At 45.5% G+C, this 15,687-nt stretch overlaps 2 protein-coding genes across 4 annotated transcripts in view; one reads left to right on the top strand and one right to left on the bottom strand.

Annotated features, from left to right (window-relative positions):
- The first annotated feature begins 686 nt into the window (after positions 1–686).
- Positions 687–1,650, top strand: LOC131266567 (ubiquitin-fold modifier-conjugating enzyme 1). Its single transcript, XM_058269135.1, has 4 exons — positions 687–928; positions 996–1,127; positions 1,196–1,363; positions 1,429–1,650. Exons 1-4 carry the CDS (start codon positions 806–808, stop codon positions 1,513–1,515), a joined length of 510 nt encoding a protein of 169 aa, XP_058125118.1. The 5' UTR covers positions 687–805; the 3' UTR covers positions 1,516–1,650.
- Positions 1,651–3,187: 1,537 nt separating this feature from the next.
- The window catches only part of LOC131266544 (protein spire), a 126,855-nt gene continuing 114,355 nt past the window's right edge, over positions 3,188–15,687 (bottom strand). For 2 of the 3 annotated variants that reach the window (XM_058269110.1, XM_058269111.1), the window contains 6 exons: positions 9,145–9,419; positions 6,868–7,114; positions 4,921–5,546; positions 4,655–4,855; positions 4,298–4,593; positions 3,188–4,237 (listed from right to left, as the gene is read on the bottom strand). In XM_058269110.1, coding sequence (XP_058125093.1) covers positions 4,015–4,237; positions 4,298–4,593; positions 4,655–4,855; positions 4,921–5,546; positions 6,868–7,114; positions 9,145–9,419 — 1,868 coding nt within the window. In that variant the 3' untranslated portion in view covers positions 3,188–4,014. Of the gene's footprint in view, positions 4,238–4,297; positions 4,594–4,654; positions 4,856–4,920; positions 5,547–6,478; positions 6,533–6,867; positions 7,115–9,144; positions 9,420–13,309; positions 13,541–15,687 lie in introns of all 3 variants that reach the window. The other variant, XM_058269109.1, reaches the window with a different exon arrangement.

Genomic DNA, 15,687 nt, shown 5'->3' with positions numbered 1-15,687 from the left:
GATCCGAAGACTCAATCCCTTCACGTATTTTATTGGATTGAGCCCCATTGAAAGGATTAAAATCAGATTTGACTCAACTCATTTGGCAATTGAACACAATGAAAATTACAAAGCAAACCTATAATCCTTTCTATTTAAACCAAATGGACATCATTGTTATGAAACGGTCCATTTTGAAACCACGTCTAATTCGACGTCCAATTTCTTGTAAATGGTTCACTTCTAATCATCTGCATTATACAACCTTTTTGTTACGATACATTAGCGGATTTTTATTGTTAATATATAGTCTCGTGTCTGCCTTATTTGGGGATTCAAATCAGGAGATTATTTAATTCGATAGATTTGCAGCCCTGCAGGGATTGACTCTTCCATATATAGAAATCATTTTCCCATCACTAAACACTGCGAAACTGACAGCGCAACTTGTCTGCAAGACAACACATATGCCATTTACCAAAACAACAAGCTTCAAAAACCTTGGTCAAAATTGTATAGTTCTTTTCAAAATATACGAACTAATTGCATGATGTTCTATAGTTTTTGAGTAAATTATTATTTCTGTGTAATATATTATATGCAGCACTCCTGAACCGTCGATTTAAACTTGCCAATTTGCGATTTGGCATGTGTCGTCCACTGACAGCGTAAACAACAATTGTTTTGACACGTCGTTCACAGTTGTCAACAGAAGCGAAAGGCAAAAATTGTGCAAACAGCTTCTCGTTCGATTCTTTACCATATTTTGTTGAGAATAGTGTAAAAGTAGTGATCATTTCCCTTGCAGCGTATCCCGCAGTTCACAATGGTTGACGATGGAACCCGCAAGGCTCTGAGCAGCATTCCACTGCTCAAGACCAGGGCTGGCCCGAGGGAAAAGGAACTTTGGGTGCAACGATTGAAGGAGGAATACCAGGCGCTGATAAAAGTACGAATTAGAAAGTGCGAAACCGAGGGTCTAAGTACTGACGTGATTGCACACGTTTCCTTTTCAGTATGTGCAAAATAACAAAGCTGCTGATATGGACTGGTTCCGGTTAGAGTCGAACAAGGAGGGTACGAAATGGTTCGGCAAATGCTGGTACATGCATAATCTGCACAAGTACGAGTTCGACGTGGAGTTCGACGTAAGTGAACATGTCTCTCGATCCTTCCCGTATCATTATAATTGAGTTTTTTTTCCTGTTCTCCTCAGATTCCCATCACCTACCCAGCGACCGCACCGGAAATAGCCCTGCCTGAGCTCGACGGCAAAACGGCGAAGATGTATCGAGGGGGAAAGATTTGTCTGACCGATCACTTTAAACCGCTGTGGGCGAGAAATGTACCCAAGTTTGGCATCGCACACGCGATGGCATTGGGGGTAAGAGCTCAGAAACGACACAATGTGTGAACTTTAATCAATTGAACATGCTTTTTTCCTTCCAGTTGGCGCCATGGCTAGCGGTCGAAGTCCCGGACTTGATAGACAAAGGTGTGATATCTTACAAAGAAAAGAGTGAAGCGTCCGGATAAGAAACTTACCCCAGCAATCAACCACTATTCTACCGGTATTTACTGCTAGCTAAACACAACCATGAGATATTGTTTTCGTGTGTGTCTGCCCATTTACATTGCATCTTGTTATAATAAAGGAACAGAGCGTATATTTAAAAAGTTTGCAATTACCAACTTACCATTTAAAAGCGACAATCGAATGAACGATTTCAAAGAATTAAGTTTTTAAATGTTTTCCAATTTTATTCCGTCTACACTCGGCTACTTACTTGGTTTCTCTTTGTTGATTCAGTTAATGCTATCAATAATAATAGGTAATAGTTTCTCTAATGATAGTAATCCTTTCACTAATGCACTTATTCTGTACACAGATGTATTCATAAACGAATCCAACGCATCGACCGCCGTCGGTTGTACTGCTCTTAAACGTCCCACATCCGCCATGACTTTCCCTCTTTGCTCGCAATGCTTTGATAATACTTTTTTTTCGAAACATTTTCGAATTCTTTTGCTCTCTAAAGACGTCCCAAACGTTAACTGGCTTGGTACAAAAACGAATTTCTACGGGTGCTGTATCGTGAGTATATTGCAGGCTAAGAATTCCTCAAAACATCTCCCTTTTGCAGGGTCGCTAAATATTTGTTAAAAGATGGTTGTTGTATGATTTTTCCTTCCTCCCCAAAGCTATTTCCGCTTCTAGTCAAGATGGAAGATTTGTATATGTTCACAGTATTTCTATTGACAGCCTTTCTAAGATGTTGGTTGTTGATATACTTGTTTATCCTAGGTCCTAGGGGAATCGTTTCGATATTCGAGTCCACTCCCGGATAAGAGGAGTCTAAACCAGTCTCCCCCTTTTTGCCACGTGATTAGTGTTTAGGAAAGTTTTATTTAACGGCTTTTTCCTATCGCAAATAGAGATTTAAACATGCAACACGTTAAGCCAACACAGCTAATAACATCAACGTTTTCATTTTTTTCGGGTTTGTGTTATAGGGTTTGAGTAATTGAATGATTAAATAGCGGTTATGGTAAAGCTCCAATATTCTAACTATCGAGTTCGCGCGGCTGCTGAATGTAGTTTTCTGTGCTTTTTGTGAACGAACGTATCCGAAATGAGGGAAGCCATTTTCCTGGGATGTGCTTTTTCGAATATACATATTTATAATTTATTTATCCGTTTCTTTATATCATCCACGTGCTTTGACTCAACTAATAAACTTCGAATTAGGTATACGGAGACTGAACTGCTTTCTGCTTTATTGCCAGCAATTGGGTTTTTGCGTGCCCTCAAATATTCTCAACTTCGGATTATATGTATCGAATCCTATCTAACTGCCTAATTCCCGATCATGATGATAATTTAGACCAAAGTTGGCAAAAAATGAAAGCAACAGCCTTATTTTCGAACAAGTTGAAGTTAACTTTCTTTAAATTCTATGCGTTCAACATAGCACTGTAAGAAAGTGGAAAAAAGCCCGATTCAGATGTTCCATCCAATCCATTTTTAACGTTATTTTGTTTGGAAATAGTAATGAGAAAATCAACAATGGTGTTGTTTAAAACGGAAGGACATTCATTCCTGAAACACAACATATTGTAGAGCATTTTTTTCCTTTTGCACAATTAAATTCGAAAGTTTGTATAAAAAAACTAAAAAAAACAATAAAAATTTTAATCCCTTTTGAGATATGCTATAATACAAAGAAAAACTCTTTTATTCCATGACATATGAACAAAATTGTACCATGTAACCTCCGTTACTTTTCCTCTCCCCTCTCCACCAACCACATCGTTTCGTGTGTGATCACACGATTATGCCCCGCTTTTTTGTTGCAAATGGCATTGCATTTTTGTGTGTGTAAAACCTCTTTCCGCTCAAAATAAAAAAGTTAACCGACCAGAAAGGCATCGTAGAAAGCAAAATATATAAAGAAAGTTTACAAAACCAATACAATGCCATGGAGGTATGCCAGTCTTTTTAGGAACCCAGAGGCGCAACGCAGCACCATTTCGATTGCAATCCTGCCCTCTGTACTGCGTGTTCTAGCGTCACAGTCAACGGAAAAGAATTCCGTCGGCTCACGGGAGCCGGGATGTTCTGTTCCGATGCCCCGTACTCGTCGGGTTTTCTGTTTCGTTAGTTTTTTTTTCTGTTCAATAAATAAGTATAATAAATACAGCGTCGTAAACGTATGCGATATTGCCTTGCGGGGTTTGTTTCGAGGATACAAAACTGGTGCTTTCCCTTAAGCTTCCCTCTAGTGGATAGCTTGTTGATTCGAATGTCCTTTGGAAGGACGATAAAAAAAAATGTAAAAATTGCACACAAATAGAGACGGGCGAAACATGGCTGCGCCCACTGGATTGTTGGAAGAATTATATGGGGTTTTCCATCTATTTCTCTATTCTTCAGTGTGTGTGTGTGTGTGTTCTTGGAGCTTGGAGCCAATTGCTAGATCTCGGATCTCGTCGCAGGATTGCGGGCGTCTCTATTCTGAGGAGCGCACACCTTTTTTACTTGTACACCGGTGAGATGTCGAGTGTCAGATGGCGCAGCACCTGGTTGCGGGCCGTGGTTCGGGTTTGTCGCGAGGATCGTATGATTTCCAGCACCAGGCTGCGACAATCGTTGCAGACGGCCATCAGCTCGCCGGTGAGCCGCTCCTTCTGCGGGTCCAGCGCACCGCCTCCCTGTCCGCCGGCCGTCGTCAGTGTGAATGCTTTGGCGAAGCGATTTCTAAAAGAGAACGAAAATAGATATTAGGCGAATTCCGGAGCAAGTAAGATTTAGACTCACTTTCTATCCAGCGTGCTGCAGTTCGAATGCGGTCGAGCTGGACTTTGCGGCGGAAGACTGTTCGGGCCCTCCATGCTGCGGGACATCAGGGAGCACCGTTGCGCGGCCGAGACGGAGGACGCTACGACGGCACCGTTCGCCACGGCCACGGTATCTTTGGCGGCATTCGCACTGGCCACGTGGTGGGACAGTGACAGCGAGAGGGTCTCGGTGCCGTGCAGGCTGGTACCGGGGGTGCTCGAGGCCGAGCGTTGATTCTTTGGTGACGATGGAGCGCTTCCGACCGTGTTTCGAGTCTGTGGGAGATTACAATCCATTAGCATCTTGGTTTTGCTGCCTTCCGTCAGACGGCATTACCTTCCGGTCTAACTCAGGCCGTAACAATCGCTCCATCAGGGATCGCGGGAAGGATTCGTCGACCATGCTGGTCGGTCCGGAACCGGTACCGTGCGCATGGTGACTCGGCGAGGGTGTATTGGAGGTGCAGGGGCTGTTCATGAGCGAAGGCGACAGAAGCACCACGGGAACATTGCGGAAATGTTCGGTAGGTATTCGCATCTGCAATAAAAAACGGGCGCATTTGGATTAAATGAAAGGATTTCAGCAAAACAATACGTTCCTACCTTCGTATTGCATTTGTTGCAAACCGTCCGTTGGCAGAGCTTGCAGAGGATGCCCCGCGCGAACAGGGTGAAGCGGGTGCGCAGGCACAGGAAGCACACCTTCCGCTTCTCGACGTCCTCCTTGATGTGCACGTCCACCGGCAGCCCCTCGAGCTCGGCCTTGGTCATCACCGAGCGGATATGTACGATCTCCTCGAGCGTCAGCGACAGCCGGTCGTTCAGGTTGAACGTGTCCTTCCACTGGTGCTCGTCGAGCGAGTTTTTGGTCCAGGTGTCCAGCGACGACAGGTTACTACCGCTTCCGACCGTGCCGTACTCACCACCACTACCACCGCCGCTTCCGCCTCCGATCGGTGCCGGACGGGCGCCATTGATTGTGTGCGGGGTGACCATGGCGGATGGTTTTTCCTTCGTCGGTGCGTTGGTCGTCGGTGCGGGAAGTGTCGTAGACGCTGGAGTTGCTTCGGACCGCACCGGAGGATGTTGTTCCGTCCGGGAGGCGGGTCGAGACGGGGGCATCGAGTGGCTGGCCAGCGGGTCGCGCTTGTAGCTTTGGTTGCAGCCGATAATGGTGTGCCGGCGCAGTGACGCTCGTCGGGATTCGCACTGCGTTGCCAGGTCGTACGCTGGATTTGAGGATAAAGAAGCGTGTTAAATTTAAAGATATTATGTAAACATTTTGTCAAAAGTGCGCACGCAATGAAATCAAACGGTGTAAAAGCATAAAAATAAAAAAACAAAAACTAAAGTCACCTTATATTGCATGCAATGCAAAAGAAAAGAAAACCTGTTGTATGAAACAACAAAACATGCAAATTGAGCGAGTTTTTATACACAAAAGGAAAACCAATCAGATGGTGACAAAAGAAGTGCATAAATTCAAATAACGATCAGTTAAACGTCAGCTATGGCGACAAGATTAGAAAGTTAAGACGAACGAACTGATAAAAAAGGCTAACAGGAGCTATCTTTTTACACTATTATCAGCTCGTCAAATGGAATATGATAACCAGACAAAATGAAATGCATTAAAGCGAAATGAACCTAAAAACGTTCACGTTTCCGTTATACAACACAGTTGGGAACCAGTTCTATGAATAACGAGCTGGTGAAACGTGACTTTTGGGACATCGAAAAAAATGCCTATGCTGTAAAACTGGATTGTAAGGAAAAGGTAACAAAAATGGCACAGCTCGGAAGAATAAAAACCAAACATAAAAGAAACCAATAAAACCGTCAGTAGTGTACTGGTCTGATGCCATAAACGGTGGAAAATGCACACAGAATCTATGCATGATCTAATTTCCAAAACAAAACCTTTGTTACGTGACTAAAAAAACTAAACCATGCAGTGTTAATTCGCAAACGAAACGAATGGGACAATTTCCAGTTGACAGTGGGTTGAAAAATGTGATCGTTTTTGTTAAAAAAAAAAACTATATTTTGACTTTGTTACCTAATACTGAGCAAACACATTATGAAACACCAAACGAAAAGGAAAACAATGTTAGGCAAATCTAATAAAACAAACAGCACACAACACATGAGGAATAGTTACTTTCGAGAGCTTTATCACAGAACCGATGATACTCGTCGTGCGTGATGATGTTTTCTGAAGAATTAGGACCATCGTTTGAAGGTTTGTTAGGTTGGAGAGAAGATTTAAAAAGGAATAAGTAGAGATAAAGAAACCAATTTAAAATGTCTACATATAAGAAACAAACCACGACTTGATAATGAAGAGAAGATTAATATGAGTAAACGATATAACTGTGATGTAAAATTTATCACACTTTGCCTTAAGGGCATTACTTAAACGTATACGTTTATGAAACTCATTTCTCCTTTACCTGACAGAGTAGTCAACGAAAACGCTTCTTCAAGATCGGTATTATAAACATCGTAACAAATCGTATGTCACCAAAACCTCCAAAACCTTCAACTTACTTGTTCGACGCAGCACTGTGTTGATGTTGTTCTGATTGTTCTCGTTGTTGACGATCATCAGACGATTTGTACTGTCGGCGGTGCGATCGTCGGTGCTGCTGCGCTTTCCTCCCGCGACACCGGCCACCACCAAGCCCCCACCGCCGGACGATATCCGGTGGCCACCGTTCTGCTGCATCCTCTGCTGTCCACTGCACGTGCTGGAGTCTGCGCCGTCGTTCACTGGTTCATCGTTTAAGTCATCATCCTGTGGCACAAAAACAAAACCAACCAAAGATCATTGCAAACAAGTCCTTGATTCATCCCGCATTTTCGTGTGCAATGGTTTAGCTTGGATTAAAAATCAATGAATTCTCACACTTTGTGACACAGAAACACAGGCCAACCCGGTCGGGTGGTCGGGTTTGTTCGTGAAATATAAATCCCACCGTGAAGGTCACCACGGGCGACACAACGCTGCGTTGTAGTTGTTCGTGAGCCCGGCGACCATTTTTCCTCCCCGCTCGAGCATAAACATCGTTGCCAAAAGTGATTCCGAAGCTGCAAGTCGGTGGGAAAGTATGTGGCCAATTTATTCGCCAACCATTTGGACGCATTTTGAAAGTTTACCCAGCTTGAGGGGTGCATTTTCCTTCTGCAGCTCGTTGCAAGAGGTCAACAGCGCAAAAAACGAGAACACGAGGCTTCCGATGCCAACGGACCCGGTTACCAATGCTTGAGTTTTTTTTTGGAACGCTATGAAATTATGCTTTTGCTATTGCTTGTTCTCTACTCGTTCGACATTTTTGCTTCTTGTGAACCACTTTAGGACGTATGTTTAAACAGCCGACGGTACCGTTCGGTGCTAAAAGGTTAAACCACTATCGCTTTGAGCCGCGGCCAGTTGTTAAGTAAAGCTGCAACTCCGACAATTGGCACCTTTTTAACATGTGGCCATAAGGGCCACGCGAAACGGAAATGTACTCAACCACCGCTCGGAAACAGCTCCGGAAAGCAGCGAAACGTTTTACAATCAGAACATGGTGCAAGGTGGCGTGTGAAAAAATGGTAGTCCACAAAGAGCTTAAAAAAGGTTTAGTGTTTTAAAATCGTCTTAGGCGGATCCAGAAGGCATGTGCAACTGTAACATTCCAAGCTGAAAGGCGTGGTAAGCCTCGTGGACTCGTTCGGAATACATAATCAGTACGAATTTATGTTTCGAAACACAAATAAAATTGAAGCAAAAAACGAATTATTCGCTTCATTTGCTTTCCGAATGAGAACAAACAAGCAAGTCAACATTTAACTTTACTATAATATTCCGATCAGATCGAGGTGAGTGTTTGGATTTTCGCACGAACAGAGAACGGTTCTGAGCTCCCTTCACTTCCAGCAAACGAATCAACTTTCAACGCGACCACCCTGTTGCCTCAAGTGTTCCCGAGAAGTGGTCTTCCACTCCGGCGACCTTGGTTTCGTAATCCAGTTTCATTCCCGCTAGCAACTGCCCCGATGCAACATAATATTTGCGACAGAATCGCGTTATGCAAACCACCCACCACCATCGCATTCGGGGGGGGGGGGGGAGGAAAAAGGCGGTACGATTTCTGTAACGCATCGGGTTGAATGCTGAGAGAATTCCTGCCCAGCACGATCTTGGGTCTTTGGTTTGCCTTTTTTTCCCCCCTGCTGTATTTATTTTCATCTCATGTTTCAGCCATCGTGAATTGAAGGGTAGCAAACGACGCCAAAGTTGGCCACATCAGAATTGCCCCACAATTTGAAAGCATTCGACCCGCTCGAAGCTATCTCTCGGGCGCTCCGTCTCCATCCGTAACGTTGCCTACAATGGCCTCTCATTAGCATTGAGATGGGGCGGGAGGTGAAGGGTAGGCGATGCCGGAGTCCACGGTGGATCATGGCGAGGATCGCGAAGACATTCGTCAGGAAGGGTTCCCCGTGTCCGTCAACGTAATTAGATTAGCCACGAGTGTGCTACCGCCATGTGCGACGCGTCTAATTGAGGACCCTTTCCAATGACCTCGAAGCGACGGTTTCTTGGTTCTTCAGCCTTTCTGACGATCAGAGATATGTCAGCGTCCAAGATCCACGGGGGCAAAAATCTGTGATTACCGTTAACGCCACGAGATAAGTTCTTCCTCGATCCGTGGTCACCTCCCTCCCGCCAGAGGAAGTTATCTAACAACCATCTCCAGATTGTGGGTCTCCACTAGACCCGAACGAATCGAGACCGCCCAGTAAGGTAGGATGGTAAGGCCTTTTACGGATTGTACTTACGTTGAACAGCGAAAAGTCCACTGGTATCAGTCTTAGGGTGTTGCGGGGCGCACTGCTGCTGCCGCCGGTGTGCGAAAACGTTGGTCGGCCCAGCGTCATCGTCTTGTTGCTTGTGCTTGTAGGGTGCTGGTGGATGAAGCTGGGTCCACCGCAGCTGCCACCCTCGCCGTCGGTGCTGCTGACCCCGTCGAGGCTGTGGGCGCCGCTGCTGCTGGAGTCGATGTCGTCATCACATGATTTCTGTACGCTATCTAGTTGTGTTGTTGTAGGTAAAACTGAAAGTAAAACGAAGCGTAGCGAAAGAGACCAAACGAGAGAGGATATAGGTTAGACGGTGACTAAATTCCATTGCGGATCAATTTGGCTACAGGCTGGATACATCTCGGAACGGAAAACAGTAACGAACACAACAGAAAACATTGTATTGTAACGAAACGATTGGAGACATGCAGTAAACTAGCTAGAAGGCTACAGACAAACATTTCAACCTTCAAAAACCTCAAAAACCTTCCAACTACGCCGTAAAGACAATTTCAGCACTAAGTCCACCAAGTAAGTCAATTTTCCCCCTGGCGTTGGCAAAACCGATCATTCGCCTTGGTGTCACGTCACGGGGGAACACAAATTTAGAACGTGCACATCAATAAATGTCACCTCCATCGGTGTTCCGTTTATCACCGTTGACATGACACACTGTGCGGGGCATTATCTAGACAAGCAGCCCTTCCCTCCCCGTCCCAGGGTGACTACCATCAAACGGTCCATATTGGAACTACATTGCGTCAGTGAGTCGGTTGACGATCAACCCTGGCCCAGAACGAGAACGTGTAGCACATAGAGGCAGAAGGTCATCCGGTGGTGTGGTATCAGCGGACAAAGATTCGCATCGTGACCTTAAGTGGTAGTAGACCCTCCTAGTTCTAGAGCGCAGGCAGGAAATGGGGGGTAAAAGATGGCTTCCTTTGAAATAGCATCAAAAGTGTTGAAAGGATTACTTCAAACACGAACTTCTTGGTTGAAAAAAAAACATGGCTGACCTTTAGCAGAACTGATTCGGCAACAAGTGGAAGCGGTGTACCAAAAACAGGGGTTGGATAACGCGTGGGGAGTAGTCTCATTCTTCAAGGTTACGCCAACGGAAATGAAGCATTACCGGTACGGCGTAAACACAATGAGTCGTTTGTCAAAACGTAATGTCCAAACGAGCTGCGGACAAGAGCTTCACATCAAGTCCATGCCATGAGAGGGGTTCACCAGACTTACCTGCTTGGGGTTAAGTCCACCCCCAGAGTTTAGGGTGTATAGACGAATTTACAACCCTCGAGGTTGCAAGTACTCTTCGGGTGTACTACATCACCGTCTTAACAAGTCAGTGTTCTTAGAAACACCTCCGCCTATCCGGGGAAGTCGTAAATTTGGTTTTGGAATTAAGGCAAGGAAAGCCCACCTTAACGAAGACGAAAACACTCGTATAGGGACACATAAAAAGCATTCCGTACTTCGGTCAGGTTTAGTGAGAGGTGACGACTGCACCAAAAAAAAAAAAAAGGAACCATCCCCAGGCCCTTGGAAGCTTTGGGATGGTTTGGGGAAGTGGTTCTTATGTCGATTACGTTTACGAATTCATGAGATGGTCCACGGAAATGGAGATGGCTCACTGGTTGGTACGGGTTTTCCTTCGCGAGATGGAAAACGAAAGCGTTCGCTTCACCTCCTGGTCAGGAAGAAGGCACGTACGTACTTCCTCAGCGGCCGTATATCTCGAGCAGCCAGTACCAGGAAGTTAGCAACGTTGGCAGCTTCTTCTAAGCTCCCTCTAACTGTGGGAGAGCTTTTATTGCGGGGATTGAGGACTACGGACGGTGGAAGGATCAAATCCTCTAATGGGTTACATTTTTATAACGCTGCACTTTTTACCGTTGAGTGTGAGTAATTTTATTTCCAACATTAGAGTGCATCGTGCGCTCTTCGGTTGTAGTAACTTTTGCGTCGGGGAGGAGTTTTGGTACGTGATGTCTAGATGAATTTTAAAGTTACACTTGAAGCGCGCCTTTCTTTTATGTTGTTGGCAAGAAACGACGAATGATGCAGGAAATGCTGCTACCTTACCGGAAACACTTTGCGTAATGAATTCAATTTGGCATTTTATTTTGCCACAATTTGTTCAAATTGATCCTGCCAGCTAGCCGTAACAAACTCGGAAACATTTGTTTTATTCCCTGATGGAAAAGTTTCCCTTCCCTGGAACATGGCCAACACAATTTCGACGAATCGATCTCGAGGAAGGTGCATGACATAAATCGGAATCTTTATTTGCACGACCATATGAAGCAAACGCCACAGGATGGGTTTCATATCCAGCAACAGCTATCAGAGTTTGTGTCTACAACGCTTTTTCTTTGCGTCCGGGTAGAAACAATGTGGATCTTGCACTGAGTGTCAACAAGTCCATACTATTCCCCCGAGGGGGTGGGGCATCCTTGCAAACCAACGGACTTTAGTCCTTGTTGTTTTTCGTTTAGCTATGGTTCGTTGGACTCCATGGAACGAGACCCTGTCTCGGTGGTATCATTACGCTCATCCATAACCGTCCATTATATCATCATATTCATTATCGTTCGTGTTCCGGGGAGGCACGGGGGAAGAAGTGGCCCGCTAGAACGGAAGGCTAGCCGATTGTCTGACGAGCCTAATAGTGTATCCATTTGCCCCCGACGGACCACTCGAGACGGGTTTTTGGCGATCAATAAGTGGCAGAATAAACATGACCCCATTCTGTTTTGACATAAGGCTATGAATAAACATTCTAGTTTCTCGCACTTTGCTGTGAGAATTTAGTGTTGGAACTTTGGCTAACCAGAAGGAAGTTGGGGAAAATCGGTATTCGCATTCTTCTTCCAAAGTCGTACGTCAAACAACGCGAGAAATACGCCACGTTCCAGTTACGCATTGATTCCCGCATCGATGATTCACGCGTGACTTGATTGCGATGTTGAATGGTTGAATTTGAATTTAATTCCCGCACTTTTGCCAGTACATCTGCTTCACAGTCCGGACTCTCGAAAGAATCTAACCGTACATTTAACACCTAACTCCGAATGCTCTGGCCGGTGGTAAACATCTTCTGCCCAATGCGGCTTATTTGTCGCAACGCGGCTTCACGGAGGCGAAAGGCATTGTTTGGCGGACACAAACTTTGAGAAACTTCAAACGGCCAGCCATTACCGAAACGAGACACGTTTTATGATTTGCCATTCATTTGAACCCGTTTTTCGTGGCTTCGCCTCGTCGTGGTTTCTCGGGAGGAGCGCTTCTTCGAAGGCCTAAACGGTGGGAGTTAAGTTAACGCGGCACGTTTGGTCGAAAGGTTGCCGAACTTGCGCGGTGTACAAATTGCTTCAACTCGTTGCGCTTTCCAGGGTTTTGGATTAGCATCAACGCTGCCATATGGAGGAAAGCTTAGGAGGTGCGAATGGACACCGTTTGTGCGTTCAACTATGGAACCGCCAGAAGTAAATCATTTCGTAGAATAAACGTACTCAAGTACCAACAGGGATGAAGTTGGAGTCGACCAAACTCACATCCATATGGATAATAATTCTTTTTACATTTCGTATTCCTTGTGGAAAACGTTCCGAAAAGCTTCAAAGGCACGCGATTGTTTTATAGTACAGAAGCGTGAACGAATTCTCTGATGGGGTGCGGCCGTGGGTTTGTATAATTTATTTCATGATCGTCTCGAGCCATTTTCCCCCGCGGGAAACGTCGACAAAGGTGCGCTGGTCGTTTAGTTTGATAGGAAAATAAATGTTGGCGAGCCATTAAAGATAATTGGCCAACGAAGGTAACACTATTCAGTTGAATCATCACAAGGATAATCTTTTGTAACCACCTGATAAAAAGGAATCTTTTTTAAAAACGTATGAACTAGCTAATTAGAGGAATGTAGAATTGAATTAAATTTGTTTGACGTTACTTTGCCAATTCGAATTTCGAATAACAACGATCAACTACAAATTCAACAAACCACATGCTTAACATTTAAGAAAACCGAATTTCCACAACAACGTGACATTCCCGGGTCAACGCAAAGCATATGGATGGATGCAAATCGGACAGATGCTTAGAAGTTGTAGAACTGTTCACTCACAAAACGACAGAATACCTGATCTCGGCTTCGGCGTTGGCGGTTGCGTCGTCCGGGGGGCCGCTTTCGGTGCCCGATTGATCGGCGGAAGGCCGGTCGGGCCGGCGCTCTTGCTGGCCGGGGTCGGTGGTTTGCGGGGCGAAGGCGCAACCGTCTCGGTCGGGGCCACGGGAGGATTATTGTCCGGCGGACAGTACGCCAAATCCCGGACGGCATCGACGCACGGATCGTCGTCCGGTGATTCACAGTCTGCTGTCGCCGTGACGAACATATTTGCTTTGTGTTATTAACCGTCCACTAGCTAAATGTGCTTTATGTCTTTGCTCTGTTGTTGTTGTTGATTTTTGTAGTAAGGTTTTCTACAACAAGACTTTCGCACTAGGGCCTTTTCACATCAAACTAAACATAAAACAAATTGATTTAACACAACGGTCTTATAATTAAACCGAAGTTTGCCCATAAAACACCGGTTTCGTCCAAACGGGTTGGAAAACGGAGCTGAACTGACCACCAGCAGACCAAAGGCAGTCCAAGGCGGAACTAACGATGACATCATCCTAGCCAACCGTCGTTACGTCGGCCAGGACTCGTCGTCTGGAGTTCCCCTTAAACAAACGAGCCATATGGCCCATAAGACGGCACCGTTTCCTTTCCCCCTCCCTTTGAGACAGGTTTTAAATAAAAGCAAGGAAGGATCGGCAAACACCAGCCATGGTATTATGCTTTTCCTTCGATCTCTAAATCAAACACCTCACGAGGAGTTTACTAACACTGCTACCCAATCACTGCAGTATGGTTGTGTTGGAAAGTTGCATAAAACCATGCAGACGCATACACTGACTGTGTGGTGTGCAAGGATCCTTTTGCATTCTTTTTTTCGTGGGGAAGGTTTTTTATTGTTGCCTGGTACCTTTGCAATGACAAGAGAAAAGAAATCGAGTTCCCAGCAACATCCTTCCCTTCAGCATAACATATGGGAAATTTGTTTTTTCGCTCCGTTGTGCCATTATTATTGCCTTTATTTACAGCACAAAAAGGTGGAAAGGGGGTCAGCTGAGCATGGAAATAGTGGGGTTGGGGTGCGCCTATAACAACAGTTCAACCCTCGTAACGCATTTTATCCTTGGGGACCTCATAAAAACGTACACACCACCGAGCGTCCCCAACGTTCGCAAGGACGAAACACAACGCACACACATACAGAAACACACTGTGAAAACCTTGACATACACTGTCACCAACACACTGCGGGACACAGGGAAACGCACACGCGCGCACGCAGAATGCAGTCTTCCCGTTTTCACATTTTCCCTGTGGCCCACCACGTGAGAGGTAGGACACAACGACGGCGCCGACGGAAAGGTCGGCCTCTGGGGGTTTTGGAAAGGATGGAAAACCCACTGAACCGAACACTAACCCACTTATCGATTAACCGAAGCAACCGTCTTTGATGACTCCGGTTTCGGAAAAGGAGTCCAAAATAGTCCCCGTCAGTTGTGTTTTATGTTTTTCCCTCTTGGGGCTAAGAGGCTTTTCTTTGCACTGTACGACTTCTGCCCAACACTTGCAAATGGCGAAGGAAACCGCTGTGCTTTGTCCTCTCCCACTGTGCGAAGGATTGCGAAAGGAAGCTCACGCAATATCGACCCGAATCTGCCTGCCCGTTAAGCGCGTATGCTGTAATTCAGAACGGTGAAACAATTTATGACAGCAACGCACGATACGCTACACTCACGCACTCGGCGAAAACAAACGTTCCCAAGCTGGAAGGGCTGGCTAAGGCTGGGAAGGAAACTGTTACGCCAGAAGCGAAGCACAAACGCACGCGGCGGGCACGATTTGACCGAAACCGAAACACCTAACTAAACAAATGCCTCGGAACGGAAGCAACATAGCGCTCGCTCACGACACGCTGGAAGCTGGGGCCCAGAATCGTGCACGTCACGAGAGAATGGCACCATTTGCCATTGTTGGGGCGAAAATAAAGCAATGGACGCGCGACCGTAGACCCGAGCCGATGTTCGCGCGGTTAGCGTTCGACAGAGACTGAAAACGGCGAGCGAGTTTTCCTTCGGCGTACGATGATGGCGATGGTGAAGTCGCGGTTTTGTAACCCCCCTTTTTATCTCTGCCACCTTGGCGGTGTGGTTCGTGGTTGTAAGGGGAAACCGGGGCATAATAGATCATCGAGGAAGAACACGTATGGTTCTTTGCTAGTGTATTGTTATGAGAACTACACTTATTGGTTTACATTTTTTCAATCGTTCGTATTTTGCCCCCGGAAATATAATTCATATTTTTTACTGAGCGATCGATTTAGGAAGCCGTGTAAGCTTTGGTTGGGGAAACAATTAAAATTGTAGTTTTTATTTGTCCCGATCCTTGCTAGTAACAAA

This window comes from Anopheles coustani, chromosome 2, assembly GCF_943734705.1.
Source record: "Anopheles coustani chromosome 2, idAnoCousDA_361_x.2, whole genome shotgun sequence".
In the NCBI taxonomy this organism is placed as follows: Eukaryota; Metazoa; Arthropoda; class Insecta; order Diptera; family Culicidae; genus Anopheles; species Anopheles coustani.
The sequence above is the reverse complement of the archived record's forward strand: the minus strand, read 5'-3'. Positions and strand labels throughout refer to the sequence as shown.

Bases quoted from the DNA above. Each gene is read 5' to 3' on its own strand.
- LOC131266567 (XM_058269135.1), top strand. From the start codon at position 806: ATGGTTGACGATGGAACCCGCAAGGCTCTGAGCAGCATTCCACTGCTC. The intron at 929-995 runs GTACGAATTAGA...TTTCCTTTTCAG, and splicing joins AATACCAGGCGCTGATAAAA to TATGTGCAAAATAACAAAGC. The intron at 1,128-1,195 runs GTAAGTGAACAT...TGTTCTCCTCAG, and splicing joins AGTTCGACGTGGAGTTCGAC to ATTCCCATCACCTACCCAGC.